Source organism: Phragmites australis, chromosome 5 (genome assembly GCF_958298935.1).
Source record: "Phragmites australis chromosome 5, lpPhrAust1.1, whole genome shotgun sequence".
NCBI classification, from domain to species: domain Eukaryota; kingdom Viridiplantae; phylum Streptophyta; class Magnoliopsida; order Poales; family Poaceae; genus Phragmites; species Phragmites australis.
In genome coordinates this window covers 21934626-21950615 of record NC_084925.1, presented here as the reverse complement: position 1 = coordinate 21950615, position 15990 = coordinate 21934626, and the positions used below count along the sequence as shown (strand labels likewise).

The 15990-nt window shown below is 38.3% G+C and overlaps 1 protein-coding gene across 1 annotated transcript in view; it reads left to right on the top strand.

The window, feature by feature from the left end:
* Positions 1-15990, top strand: part of LOC133918926 (uncharacterized) — a 67567-nt gene that overhangs the window by 22471 nt on the left and 29106 nt on the right. The window contains exons 9-28 of the mRNA XM_062363059.1: positions 503-604; positions 684-872; positions 958-1115; positions 2187-2345; positions 2444-2536; positions 3290-3641; positions 5386-5499; positions 7113-7208; positions 7339-7406; positions 7719-7839; positions 7909-8121; positions 9103-9330; positions 9458-9567; positions 10025-10121; positions 10359-10457; positions 10547-10687; positions 10791-10856; positions 12947-13414; positions 13596-13913; positions 15198-15329. Coding sequence (XP_062219043.1) covers positions 503-604; positions 684-872; positions 958-1115; positions 2187-2345; positions 2444-2536; positions 3290-3641; positions 5386-5499; positions 7113-7208; positions 7339-7406; positions 7719-7839; positions 7909-8121; positions 9103-9330; positions 9458-9567; positions 10025-10121; positions 10359-10457; positions 10547-10687; positions 10791-10856; positions 12947-13414; positions 13596-13913; positions 15198-15329 — 3324 coding nt within the window. The remainder of the gene's footprint in view (positions 1-502; positions 605-683; positions 873-957; positions 1116-2186; positions 2346-2443; positions 2537-3289; positions 3642-5385; positions 5500-7112; positions 7209-7338; positions 7407-7718; positions 7840-7908; positions 8122-9102; positions 9331-9457; positions 9568-10024; positions 10122-10358; positions 10458-10546; positions 10688-10790; positions 10857-12946; positions 13415-13595; positions 13914-15197; positions 15330-15990) is intronic.

The window sequence follows — 15990 nt, the reverse complement described above, 5'->3', positions numbered from 1 at the left end:
TGAATAACTGCTGCTTTCCGATCCTTTCTGCCTGTACTGTTGCATGGCTTTCGAATAGAGCTTTATAACATTAATAAGTTGATAGAATATAAACATCAATTGAACATAAGTACAATGTGACATTAGACGATGCATAGGTTGATCTTTGCGAAATCTTGACTGATTCTGCTGTACCTCCTTATACCGCACTTGAAGTTCTGCATCATTATGGTGAGTATTCGAACTGGATTTACAGGGTTTACTTCATGAGCGTTGCTATTATGCTCTCAAACCATTTGGCTTTTGTTCCGAATGCTTTGTTACTATGATACTTGTGAAGCCATCACGTTACATTATTTTTCTGAGCTTGCTTTGACATACTATATCACAACATCAAGCAATTCATTTATAAGTTATGGCATCTTGTATTTCCTCTTTGATCAGCTGCTTTTGTTTTATAATCTTTGTAAACAGGATGATTATATTCTGTTACATTAAATTTTTTCTTTTTTGTCATTGTTAGTCTGTCGAACTGCATAGGCTAGCCATCTACCATGACTCTGACAGCGATCCTTGGAAGCTTGATAAGAAATGGGAAGATCTAAATCCTACTAAGTGGAGCGAGGTTGTTCCCCTGTCTATCAGAACACCTTCTTTGTTTGGCACCTGTTTGCTACTTCTTATCCTTGAATCGTCTGTCACAGATATTTCAAGATGGCATTGATGATCATTCTGGTAATTCCATTTGGGCAGTAAATCGGAATTATTTGGTTTCCCCTATAAATGGAACCCTCAAATATAAACGACTTGGAAAGAATGAAAGAGGGGATCCGGATACCCCTTTTGAGAAAGCCTCACTTGTCCTCAGTGATGTTTCTTTAACTGTAACAGAGGTACACAATCACTTTACTTCTTTAATATGTTCAATTATTGTGTTAACAATTTACTTACCATCTGTCTATGATTCCATATTACCAGGCCCAGTATTATGATGGGATTAAACTGTTGGAAACATTTTCGAGGTTCAGGACACGTGTTGATGTATCTCACTTACGGCCTGTTGTGCCAGTGAAGGATGATTGCCGTGCTTGGTGGCGTTATGCTATGCTGGCTGGTCTGCGACAAAAGAAATTATGGTAATACTCATCTATTAAGTCCTATTTGTCCTTGCTTCTTAATTCTTTATTATTTTCCTTTCATTGTTGAGAGTGGAATAGTTAATTGCCGCTGTTATTGTGCTCCTGTGCTATTCTCTGAACTTATGTGCACTGCACGAATGTTTTTAGAACTGCCTGTGCTGGCAAAGGAACCAAACACGCCTTCACCACTTCTGCCTCTTGGCTTGCCACCAGTCGGTTGAACTCACTGCAGGTTGCCTTAACCCCATCTTGAAGTTAATAATATTGCAGTATTGACTACTAAAACAAAGGGAAGGTAGCGATGAGTTGATGACACAGAGAAAGGAAAAGGGGGTGGTTGTTGAAATAACATGACACAAACATGGACGATAGGGTTTGTTGCAAGTTATTTGGTGAATCAGGCTTCCCATTGTTTTTCTAGCAGTTTTTCTTACCAAGAAAGGCAAGAGTAGGATGAGAAAAATGGTTCATAAATTACATGAAAAGCCTAATTTGCAAGGCACTTTGTTGGGTCCTCAGTGACATGTTTGGGTTATCTTTTTTGTAGTGACAAGCAATCCACAATGACTTCTATGCAATCAAATCTAAAACATTTCAATGCTGCTGCATTGATTTAAAATGGCACAATAACATTCTATTACTCCCTCTGATTTAGAACATCGGCATGGTGTCCAGAACCTGCATTTGACCATTATTGTGTCTAATCATATAATAGCAAAAGATCATAGCCAGAATTATTAAAAGTATATCAATGTGGTAGTGTTCTTGATGATGAATCTGCACACCATTTTCATGCTGCAAATATAATTAATTCTATGTATATTACTGGCTTAAGTTTTCAGTGGTTGACTTCACACATTCTAGGCCGTCATTTATTTGAGACTAGATACAATATATCATCATGCAAATTGTATCACATTAAACCTTTATGGCGCATGATTTGATAAATTGTCTTGAATATTTTATAACTTCTTAGTCAAATGCATGTCTTGATTTGTAGATATTTATTAGCTTTGTCTATAATTTAAAATGCTTGGTAGCGATGCTTATTTGCCCTTTTCCTTTCAGCTATTGGTTCTCATGGGAGAGAACTAGGCATCTCTGCCAGCTTCGCCGCCGTTATGTTCAATTGTATGCCACCCTATTGCAACAAGCATCTAATGTTGATATTTCTGAAATTCGGGAGATAGAGAAAATTCTAGACATGAAGGTCTTAATACTTTGGAGGTGCGTCTCTGCAATATGTACTGAGGTTCTATTGTTTTCTTTTGTCACTTTATCTGAGTTGCTCCTCGCCTTTTAATTCTGTTATTCCATACTTTCAGGTTGTTGGGACATGCTAAGGTTGAGACGGTGAAATCAAAGGAAACACTGCATAAAAAAAGAGCCCCAAAGAGAAGATGGTGGCCTTTTGGATGGTTTGTGAAACATTTTGATAATGAACTCTGTTAATTTATTATTCAGTGCTTCTGTTTTCTAGATACTTGATTCTATTAAAAACTGAATTTTCATCATCTCTCTGTATGTACTAGTTGCTAATTTATTATTCATTTGTTTTGGAACTCTTTCTGTACTAGTTGTTCTTCCATATCTCTTCTCATGGCTGCATAGTGTTGTTTGTTTTGACCTAGCTTCCCAAACCTGTCTGGTTAGTGTTGGTGATAGAGTTTCTTACCCTAATGTATTGATCTGCATGTCAATTGTTGTCATGCTTTTTCATTACTTGCACATGGGAACATTACACTATGTGGGTGCCTGGTAGGCAACCCTTGTGTCTGTTGGAACTCTCTGGAATTTACATTGTGAAAATATTCTTTTTGTTTAATTGTTCTACTCATTCCTATGTTGTACTTGGCAGTTGACAAGCTGGTACATACAATAACTTTAAGTCCTGTATCGACAATTTTACATATCTTTGATAATATTAAGATCAATAAGGGGAACTTTGATAGTATACCTTGTGACACATGAGCCAGCTTTAAAAGGAAAGGCTTGCATGGTTTCAGCACATTAGTATCTGCAGAAACCATAGATGATCCATATTTCATTTGATATCTGGTTGGATGATACTTTCACAAGCCAGTGTTTGTCTTCTGATCAAAGGATCTTGACATGCTCTAACTTCACTTCAGGCTTCTGTGTATCTTAATTTTTTTTTTTGGTTGTCGAAGGAACTCGGCTAGTTTACCTTCGGAAGAAGCTAACCATTTAGAAGTACAGTTAGATGAAGAGGAGGAACTGACCAAAGAAGAGTGGCAGGCTATTAATAAACTGTTGAGTTACCAACCGGATGAAGATCTGTCTTTCCCTCTCGAGAAGGTTTCCCCAGATACGATTCGATTCTTGGTGGATATATCTATTGGCCAAGCTGCTGCAAGGATCATCAATATCAATCAGACTGAGGTTTTGTGTGGCAGATTTGAGCAGCTTCAGGTGGTCACTAAGTTGTATCCCAGTAGCACACAATGTGATGTAACTTTGAAATATTGTGGTCTGTCTTCTCCAGAAGGTCCCCTTGCTCAGGTCAGTGCATATGAAGCAAATAATAATTTTGGGATTTTAAGCTGTATGCCACCTTATGGTTTTTTATCTGAAAAATGCTAGTCCATCTGAACCATCTATACGCATACTAATATAAAAAGCACCAGTTGCTTACTTTTCTACATCCCCTCACCTTAGTGTACACAAGTTAACCTTATCCATCTTATCAGCTGAATCTAATGGATCGTGTTGGTTTCATGTCTTTCCTTTAACAATTAATAACATTAATTTGGCTCTTAATCACCATCATGTCACCTAATGAATCCCACTAATACCACTAGTGTCCCCTAATCATCATCATCATCTTACCTAATAATACTTGATATAAAAAGCACCAGTTGCTTTCTTTTCTACATCCCCTCACCTTAGTGTACACAATTTAATCTTATCCATCTGATCAGCTGCATCTAATGGGTCATGCTGGTTTCATGTCTAATAACATTAATTTGGCTCGTAATCACCATCATGTCACCTAATAAATACCATTAGTATCCCCTAATCACCATCATCTCACTTAATAAAAAACCTACATTGCACATGCACGATTACTAGTAATTTTAACAACCTGATGCTCAGCCTGTTCCACGAGAAAACCAGAATTCAGGAGCCTGGTCTGGATTCACAATGGGAAAATCACTTGTGTACTCATTCTAACCGGAAAACTGTAGTTGAACCTGGTAGTTTCTATTAAACCAGCCATTGTCAAACGAGGGGTTTGACCACTCATCCGACCATCTGAACCAACATTCCAAAATTTTTGAATTGAGTTTCAAGCCCCTATCTTGAGGTTATCCATGCTAGCTGCTACTGTGTTAGGTGCAATGTCCCGTTTGATTCATGGCCAACGTTACCATAATGTCCCATTTGATTCATGGCCAACTTTACCATAACTATCCTTAGCATGTGTGGTTTGCTAGACCTTGTGGCAACCAAAATGGCTGCCTTAACTATGCCAAAGTTAATAAAATAACCGAGCATGTGACACGTGGGATATGGTACTAAGAAAGTGTGGCAAACAACAATTGCAGTAACCAACCAACCACATGCCAATGGAAGTGGGGCACACCTAAGTTTAGGCATGGGAATAGGAACTAAAGCCTACACCTAAATGATGTATATTATTAGTTATTGGAGCTGGTGTTCTGACCAATAAACTAACAATTGTAGCAGTGAACAAGTGAACCAGAAGGGTGTCTGGGTTGAGAATCAGATGGGTTGCATGTAGCTAAGATCCCTAGTTTATTATTAAGTAAAAGCCTGGTTACATACTTAGGTTCGATCTTGAAGATTCTACAGAGGGGGGCTTTAAAGGGAGAGAGCTAACCCTACCTGTCACATCTCATTAATGTCTTTGCCAGTCCTACGGTCTACCCAATCCTTTCTAGTTTATCTGCCTTTTTCTTTCTTTTCTTTTCTCTAATCCAGCCTGTTAGCGCCTGCATGCCTTCATAACTATGGGCACATTGCTACATCACATGCAAGGTGGTCGGCTACTAGCCATCATACTGACTTCAAACATATGTTTGTACACTATGATCATCCACTTCATCACTGATAAATCTTAGTGTCACAATACTCCCTGCTTTGTTTTTTACTAATGAGTTTTTCTGTTGCATTACTATTTTCAAGTATTATGTATTTTTTCTACTTTGCATGGTATTTTCAATATTTTTCTTTCATGGACTTAACATTCTTCGCAATAACATCTTTTTGTCATTCATTGTAGAGTGTCGTAAGTGAGGGAAAGAGTAATGCTCTTGATGTCAGTTTTGTGCGTGCACCAATTGGTATGGACCTGGATTGGCAGCTCACGGCAAAGATATCACCATGTCATGTTACGGTACTTATCTAAGCTTGTGCGTTCTTAGTACTTCATGCAGAGGAGATTTCCTAGGTCTTTTTATTCATTCTTCAAATAGGAGGTCTGGTAGGGTTGTGTGCAAATTTTGAATGGGCACAGGGCAATTTTCATTCCTGTCCACCATCTTTTGCTACTGTCTTAAATAAGCTATTTTGTATTCTTTACGGTATTTTGGCACCAGTATTCTTGCCAGGAAATATCTATGGAGAAAATTTTGAAGGTTATTTCGTTTTTAGTTCTATGGATGCAAAGAAACCAAGGGCATCTATCAAAGTATTAGTTGCTAAATGGTAGCCATTTTGCAAACAAATTAAAAGTTGGGTGAATTTATGTTTGAAACTGTGAACCCAAATCAAAATACTCAGTTCTAATGTCTACGGAACAGAATACAAACAATAAATTATCTTTCTAGGGTTAATGCGATTTGCGCCTGTACTTTTGCTCGGGGCTTCAATGGTTCTTATACTTTTAGAAATAAAAAAAATCACCCTCTGCACTTATTTTGATCATTTGAGGATAATTGTTGACATAGTTTGACAACTGGTGACTGGTATGGAGGCTGATTAACTTAGGATATAAACCTGTTGACTCAGCTGTGAAAAAGATCTACTCTCCACCAGCCATTACCTCTCTACCATGTTCCAACACATATTCCTTTCCATCCTCCCCCTCCCCCCTCCCAGCCAATCATCTATGTCTAGCACCGTCAGTCACCACCACCAACTGTTCCCGCTGGCCCCTTGCGTCTGTGCCCACCTTTGGTGCTGTTGCGTTCAAATGATTGAGAGTCAGAGTGTCTAGTACCTAAATATAATCTTGCATTTCCGCACCTAGTACAGCGTGTTTATTCTCATTTCTCAAGCATGATGTCATTCTGTGTGTGCCTGTACTTGAGCACCACTAGTGAGCTTATGCGCATTGCCTGCCACACCACCTAACTTTACTAGTGGGCCTTTGATAATTACCAGATACGGTGAAGGTCATGATTTGTGGTGGTGGCCTGGTGGGGTCGTTATTGTTAACCTAATGCGGAAGTACGCGGTGTATTGCATGAGCCTGATGATGTAGGACTTGGAGAAAGACGCATAGCTGAGCTTGAGGTTGATCAGATGATTTTGTGGAAGATGTTGCTGCATCTGGAGCCAAGGATGATGATTACGTGAGCACGAGATGGCTAAAATCCTGGAGGGTCTCTATGTGGATTAGGTGGACCACTATGTTGATCACCTTCTGGGAGCTCCTACTACACAATGAGTTAGATATGTTAAGCTTAGGAATTATTAGGAAGCTAACCAAATCCTCTCTTGCATATTGCAAATTCATTAGATATTGACATGCTTGGTAAAGAAGTTATGTGAAATTGCCAATTAGTATATTTCAAGATTTATTTCAATTTCTTCTGTGGATAGTTTTTGTTTCCTTACTTGTCTTTTGTGCCAATTCGTGAGCTATACCATTAAGCGGTACATGCTTTATCTGGTTACTTTCTTGCTTTCTTTTTTCTAGACTTTATTGCTGTTGCTTCTAGTTGTTTGAAAGACTTTCTTTGTTCTCAGTTTTATAAAGCTCACTGAATTTGTATTTATTCGTAGGTTTTGAAGGGGAGCTATGAACGGTTTCTTGAGTTCATTAGGAGAAGCAATGCCGTCAGCCCAACGGTGACTATGGAGACAGCAAGTGTTCTACAGGCAAGTATACCTTTTTCTTATGGACCTTATAAACCAAGTATGGAATATCGTGTTTTAATGTATTCTCATTTCTATTTGGACATACTGGGAGGTGGAGTTTCGATAATTGCTCCGATCTTTTGAATTGCAGCTGAAGTTAGAGCAGGTCACACGTAGGGCTCAAGAGCAGCTTCAGATGGTGTTGGAAGAACAGAGCAGGTATATGTGCTCCCAGAATTGAGTACTTTTATAATAATTATGCATGATTGTATTAAATGTAGGAAGCATAGAGAAGCAACATTTCTTTCTTATCAGAAGTGCCAATGTGTGATAGATGAAATTTTATGATTCGATAAGTTTGCTTTTAATGTCCTCGAATATTTGTGAACTTTTCGCATCTAGGTTCCTCATATTATCCAAGATGAATTTTCACACATTCTGTACCCTTTTGTGTTAATTTTTTTATAGTATGCTCCAATCCTCTGCCATGATGTATTTGTTTTTGCTCACAGTTTGCTCTTCTATTTCTAGATTTGGACTTGATATTGATCTGGATGCACCGAAAGTTAGGATTCCCTTGACAGCTAATCAACCTTTGCTAGGCAATGAACACTTCATTCTTGATTTTGGCCATTTTACACTGCATACAAGAGTAAGTTGATGACTCAAGAGTATATCATGCTGCTGTGCTGATTTTTACTAACTATTTGTTCAATTATAGGATCGTAAACGTGATGAAGAAAGACAGAGTTTGTATTCACGCTTTTATATTGCTGGGAGGGATATGTCTGCTTTCCTTATTTGTGATTTAGCTCAGGACATATACTCCATACCAGAAAATTTAGGTCAGGGTGTGCTTCCAATTCATACCTCTGATCCTAGTCAGTTCTGTTCTCTTCTTGATCGCTGTGGAATGTCAGTGATAATTGACCAGGTAACAAAGATGCCTGTTTGCATGGTGTATTTTAAGTGTTGAAATATATAAAATTATCAAGTTCTTAAACATACCCAATTATTATTGGGCTTAGTGAAATATGGCAACTCAGATTATTGAGCTCAGCTTTCATCTTTTCTGTTGTTGTCTTGGCTTTACCTTTACTGTGATATTGCTCATCCAAAATAAAAAAGAATGTTTTGAGCGTAGGATTAAAAACAGTACTGCACCGGTTGTTCAACTGGAGCCAAGCCTGGTCTGTTTGGGTTATCATTAAGGACCATGGGAAAAAAATTCTGTGAACTGATGAAATATTATTCATCAAAGAGTTTAGAATTGCTGGCTATCTGATTAAAATTTGTGGGTGCAACTGTTTTTACAAGCATTTCTCGGGTGTGTTAATTAAACAAGTCCTGACCAATAAATACGGCATCATAGTGCTGGTAATACTGCACATCTGATGCTGCCCTTGTGTCAACACTCTCCCTTTTCTGTAAAAAATCTTCCAAAATTACCCCTTGTTAGCTGTCATATATGCCATATATTTACATGTGCAAATTAGCTGACATGATTGGCCTTTATCAGTTTTGCATTTCGAGCAACACTTGCATGTGGAAAGTGACCACTTCGATTGAGCTTATAGGCGATACATATGGGCAATTGTAATTTTTTGCATTGTCAGCTACAAGTGGTCTTCCTTTATCTTTAGACGCCCAAGCCCCTTTAGGTTTGTTTCTATGTATGATTTTTTTACCTTCTTTGCTTGTTTTCTTTTGACGATAACTGTAGCCAGTAGGAGAGAAACCTAGTGAAAGATATTGTCTTTGCACTTTATACTGGTGTGCCATATAGGGAAGCAAAGATTTTTAATACTAATGGCTGCAATTTACGCTATGCTATATTTTCCGTTGAAGTTATGCTATATTTTCCATTGAAGTGCATCGAAAAGTATTGATTGATTAATTTTGTGATGGCATGAAGATCAAAATTCCACATCCGAGTTACCCATCAACTCGTGTTTCTTTTCAAGTACCCACTCTGGACATTCACTTCTCACCAAAGAGGTACTGCAAGATAGTCGAACTGCTTGGTGTACTTCACCATTTGAAGGGAAGCAATAATGAAGATTTGAATAGCTACGAAAGTGGTAGCCTGGCGCCATGGTATCCTGCTGATCTAGCTGGTGATGCTAGAACTTTGGTTTGGAGGGTACGAAGTTACATTCTCTCTGATTGAGAGTTCTACTCAATCACACATTGTACATATAAATAAACTCATACTCCACATTTGTTCAGTATACTAAGGCCATTATTGTGTACTTTGTTTTTGGTCCTAGGGCCTTGGCTATTCGCAAGCTGAATGGCATACTTGCTATGTTGTATTATCTGGGATGTATTTATATATTTTGGAGTCAGAATTGTCCCAGAATTACCAAAGGTGTTGTAGGTATGTACTATGATGTTTTCCTAATTTGTTATCATATCGAAGAATAATATATGTAATCCCGAAAGTTTTTAGCATACAATACTGTGTAGCAACTGTATGTTTGTGCACATAGATTGGTTTGACTATTGTGAAACTTGGATAGTAGAAATGAGCATGGTATGTGCATGTGTGCATTTATTGGCATTAAACTGCCATTATTTTCATATCACAACTACTATAATAGTAGTGGTGTACTTAGAAAGTGGAAGGTTTTAAAGAAAATTTTGGCTGGCAGGATTGTATCTGGTAGATCTTTGTAAAATTGATCAAAACTTTCTGGAACAAGCAGAAGATTATGTGATGAATTTTGCGTGCACACCCTTTGTTGGCATTGATGCTCAAATTTGTTTGCTCTTTTTATTTGTTTAGTAGTATTTGCACATTTCATCGTTTACGTGTTTTTTGACATATTTTGCAGCATGGCTAGTCGGCAAGTATTTGAGGTGCCATCAAATAGTGTTGGCGGGTCTCTTTACAGTATTGGTGTGTGTTCTAGAGGTTCAGACACACAAAAGGTAAACTATTTGATCCTCTTGGCATTTTTCTCCTGATCTATTGTTTTGGAAACTGCTTGAAAATTGATTCTTCAAAATATTCTGAAGTCTAAATTGTTTGCTAGTTTGATTGAGATGACATCCTGATTCACTTATGGCCATGTTTTTAAATCTCGGTTGTCACTTAGTTTGATATTTGCCACTTAACAGGATGTTTCCTTCAGTTCTCTTTTGATCTAAGCCTTATTCCATATGCAGGCACTAGAATCAACCAGCACACTGATAATTGAATTTCATAACGAAATTGAGAAGGCTAATTGGATGAAAGCGCTTGTCCAGGCAACATATCGAGCTTCCGTATGTCTTTATTTACTTTATCAGTCTACATACGACCTGCAGTTTGTACTCGGTTCGTCTTATGTTATTTCCCTCCTTGCTTCTTGTAGGCCCCTCTTGAGGTGAACATATTAGGAGACCCTGTCAGCACTCCTTCAGAACCAAGCACACCAAGGCTTAGTAGCTTGGGATCAGTGGATCTTGTTGTGAATGGTTGTGTTATTGAGACTAAACTTTCAGTGTACGGAAAGGTGAAGTATTGTATCAAGTTTTTTATTTTGTTGTGAAATATAACCCTGATATTTGGTGTTAAGTTGATTGCTTTATTTTTATTCATTAATGGTACTATTACAGTTGGACAGAAAGAACAAAGATCCACAGGAGTTTCTAATGTTAGAGCTCCTCGGGAATGGAGGCAAGGTAACTGTTTCAATCTTTCTCGAGTTCACACGAATAATAAATATATAGAACAAGAAGTATACATCATCAATATAGGATTCTTACTTGCATGTATAAATCTTATATTGCTTACATGAATAAATTTTGTACTACATCCGTTCTTTTTTATTTGTCCTTTTAGCCTTGTGCACGACAGCACGGGTATTAAGAAAGTGTAGCAGACACTAAATGAGGTAGGGGTTTATAGCCATGTCGCCTCTTGGGATTATAAGGACAAATAAACAAGAACACTTTGCAACTCCTAAAAGGACAAATGAAAAAGAACATAGGTAGTATTAATTTTATCATACCTTATTTTTGTGTCTTTTTTGGCCTGTCAAGATGTTGAAACGAGCATGACAAATGCATGTATGTATCATTCTTTCTACTAATACTCTTATGGCCGTGAGAGCCATGAAAGGCTACAGCTGGCAACAATGGGATTTTGTTAATATTATTCCTATAGTTACATTTCTTAGGCCTTAAACCACTTAGTTGAGATAAGATTGGATTTGCATCCATTCTTGAGGTTTTTAGCATAGTTATTATGGCGGTGTGGCGACCCACCACCTTCACAACTTTATATTGCTTATGGAACATGGCGTGGTGATGCCATACAAGATAAAGAAACACCAAAACAACAGCAGGGAGGAGGAAAAGAAAAAAGGAAAAGGAGAAAAGGGAAAGGAGAAGGGAGGAGGGTTGGTCCAGGCTACAAGCCTATATATCAGAGAATAAAAGGAAAGGATAAGGGAGGAGGGTTGGCCCAGCCCACCAGCCTAGCTATTTGCTCTCCTAGCTCACCTCACCTCACCTCACCTCACCTAGCCATCGACCTTTGCCTGCCATGCTGGGCCTCGCCGCTGTCGACAACTCGTCTGTCGGCGGCAACACCGTTGGCGTGGCGGCTCTCGTCGCCACTGCCCAGGTGGGCATTGCCGTCTCCCTTGCCATTGACCTTGTGCACCATGCCAAGGAAGGTGGCTGCAGCACTCGAGACGGACGAGACTGCGCTGGACAACCCAGATCTGGGGCGCATCCTCCTCAAGCAGGCGTGCGACGCCATGGTCTCCGAGGAGGGCAGCGCCGCTCCGCGCATTTTCTCTTCTTCCTCTTCTTCTCCATTTCCTTTTCTCCATTTGCCTGTGGCACCTGCCACGACTTCCTTGCTCACCACAGGACGCCTTAACGGCACCACAGGGATGCCACGCCAATTTGGCAGACGCCATACGAGTTCACGCCGTGCTGTCGGCGTGGCGAGCCTCGAGTTTCCGCCACGCCAATATAGCGACACTATGGCGATGCCCTAATAACTATGGTTTATAGGGCCCATCTCTAAAAAATGGAGGCAAACTATTGAGATCAATTAAGAAGGTTAAACAAGGAAACTCCCGGTTCACGTCCACCTTCTGTTTTCCCATGCCTCCCTCTGTTTCTCCCTGCCAAAGCTACCTCTACCTCTGTTTTTTCCCCTCTGAACCCATCCAATCTTTTCCGTTTCTTCGTTCTCTACCCCAGCTACCCTCTTCCAAAAGCAGTTCATAACAGTTACAGTTTCCTACCTTTGCTAATCTCTTCCAAAATTCAGTCCATAACAGATACAGTTGTGTTTTCAGTTTTAATTTTTAGCAAAGTTATAGAAGAGCTCATGAATTCCAATATCTGTTCCTGAAAATCTACGAATGTCCGAAATGAAATCTAATAATGTTTTCCACATGCCTAGTACGTTCCCTTTACGCAAATTCTGTTATGCGTATTATGATTTGAATCTTTAAATCATCTATGAGTGATTTTGTGATTGTTTTCCTCTGTTCTTTCAGTTTCTAATCAAATGGGTTAGTGTGGTGACATAGAAGCCCTTATCCAAGCGCATGATTGTGCTACACTTACAATGATTACCTAGTACTCTTGCTGTATACTTGTATCCATCTGTTTCCTCTTCATTGATTAGTGGATTTGCTAATTAGTTTGTATCATATTCTTAATTCAGCACTAGTTGTACATTATGATTTACATGATTCTATCTTCATCTTTTGCCGACTCCATTATTTATTATTTATTTACCTTTTTAGGTCAATGTTGTTCAATCTTCTCGTGGTCTTAGTGTGAAAACAAAATTGCATTCATTGAAGATAAAGGATGAGCTACAGGGTCGTATTTCAAAGTCTTCAAAGTATTTAGCATGCTCTGTTATCAATGAAAGTGTGGAAGCTACTTGTTCTGGTACACCTGATAAGGAGGGTGACCTAAGCACCTTTTCTGTGGATGAAGATTTTTTCATGGATGCATTGACAGATTTTACTCCAGACCAAAGTTCTAATCCACATGATCATGAAATTCCCTCTAACTTGATTTCTGATACAAACGAGTATACTGAGACGGTTTCTAAAGATGGTTTATGTTTTGATGGGGATCAACAGAAAGTGAAACCTACAGAAATATTTTATGAGGCACAGGACAATAATGTCACAGATTTTGTTGTTCTTACATTTTTGAGCAGGAGTCCAGATTCTTGTCTTTATGATGGTATAGATTCACAGGTAATTGAAATTGGAAAATTATTCTCCACTCTCGTTTCTGCTCATTATTAAAAACGCAATTAATCAAACAACCAGAAACATATTTGTCTTCCTTTCATTTCTGGTGTGCTGTAAATACCTTTCCCTTAGTCTAAAAAGCATACTTTTCCCTGAAATTTCATTGTTTCTCTGCTCTTTTCAGATGACTATTCGTATGTCTGCACTGGAATTCTACTGTAACAGACCCACCCTTGTTGCTCTCATCGAGTTTGGATTTGATATTAGCATGGTTAATTCTGTGCCCAAAAGTGATTTTGATACGGCACCTGCAACACAGATTGTGAAACCCACAGGGAAGGAAGATGGTCGTACTGTTGTAACAGGATTGTTAGGTTATGGAAAACGTCGAACTATCTTCAACATGAAAATGGATGTGGATCGGGTATCAATGTTTCTTAACAAGGAAGATGGCTCTCAGCTTGCAATGTTTGTACAAGAAAAATTTCTGTTTGATATGAAGGTGAGATTAAGGTATTAGTAATGAATAAGGAAATTAATGATATGTTTTATTATTTCCTATATGGGGATCGGATCTGGGATGAGGTGAATGATAAGTTCTGTTTATAGCGTATTGAGGGAAATTTCTAGTTATTTCAATGCATAAAAGTTCCAAAAAAAGTCATACCTGAACGACATGGTAAAGAAATAAAGGGATCTTGCTTCAGAAAATAGTTCTGTGAAGTGTGAAGAAACTTCTTTGGACCTGCAAAAGACCTAGAGCGAAATTTTACAATGGAAGACCCTTTTTTCCTGTTTTTCAAATCCAAAAGATGTTAGTGGCAAATAACATACTCATAAGTTGGACAAAATTACATTAGAGTTCTCACTTATTTTCGTACTGAAGCATATGTCATATTGACTCTAAATATCAATACCTATACCATCCATGATCCCAAAATTTTCGACACTATTGCCTTAGCTTTTCATTGATCTCATCTTTATCATTAGAATAATATGGTCCAGGGTGGATGAAAAAGGTCTAGGATGGTGTCCTTTGCATCTTTCTACCACCTCTAGGGTGGTGCAGTAATCCATGCGATATTTGGATGCTGCTGTAGTGAATACGATGCGCTGTGCTCCATTCTGAGGTAATTGTGTTAAGTTGTAAAAAAGGTTTGTGATGTTATGAATCAAGTCTAATTGTACTGAACATCCCAAGGTAAATATATAGAATACATGAGAGCAATACTAGGAATAGGAAAAGGACTCTAATATCCTAGACTTCTATAACCTTAACATGTGATACCCGGCTAACTTATCCTATTGTTACGCTTGAGAAGATAGTTGACAAATACCAAATATATTGATAAAAAGGCACTACAATTCGAAATCATGCCTGTTTCAAAAGCAGAACAATCCTCGTCAGAGTCTTAGGTACGTGGTTGCATTCTAGATTAGTTATCTTGGGAGCGTTGTACATTGTCTATATTTATATTTCTTTTATTTTAACTTCTTCTCTGGTCAAGCACTGAAGACTGTAGCATATTTTGTTATGTTATCATATTAAATATGGTTTGTTTAGATTGTTTTTCATTGCTTTTCATATGCCACTAACATCATAAGTTGGAGTTGCCTAAGGGTTGATACAGAAGCTATTAAATTGCCTTGATAGGATCATGCACTGACATAGGATCAAAGATGTGCTTGATATCGTTTTACTGCAAAATATTGTAGATTTTATATTTGCTAGTGAGAATTTCATTTAGCACATTTCTGTTGTCCTAATTTTGTAAATGTTTATTAGGTTCATCCAAGTTCTTTTTCAATTGATGGTGTGCTGGGGAATATGAGATTTTGTGACATGTCCCTTGGGCCAGATCATCGCTATGGTTGGCTTTGCGATATACGGAAACCTGGCATTGAGTCACTTATAAAGGTATCATCGACTGTTTTCTGTCACTTAATAGTCGACTGTTTTCTGTCATCTAGGGTATCATATTTTTGCTTACATGCAAGTATATATGTTGATACTGGCTATGGGTTCTAGCATGGTTGTCAAGAAGGAGATTCTATGTATTTTGGGTATGATGTAATCAGAGTTATGTGGATTTGAATTTGTAATAGTAGATTCCAGTAGATTATTGAAACGCCTAAGGGCCTGTTTGGATAGGATAGCTTTTGGTTAAATCCACAAGTTCCAAACATCCCCTAAATTTGGTTGACACTCTACCATCTATCTTCTATCTTATACTACTAAAGATTAAATCCAAATGGTAAAAAACTTAATTGTAAATTACAAACTTAACCATGGTGACCTTTTGTTCGCACCACCCTAGCCTGGTCAACATGCAACACCCTCTTCCCTCCAAGGACAAATGTCCAATAGAGATCTTGTTTGGACATTCTCTGGACATAATTATCTTCAACTATTTGGTTGTGGCCATTATGTTCTACTACCACCTCTGAGCACATAATATTGACTGCTTAGTTTGTTATGCGTGTTTTCTTCTGTAAAGTCTTGAGCACACAGGTTAGTGTTGATATGGCGCTTCTACTCGCTGCTTTCATATCTCACATGGTGACACTTTAGATCAGTG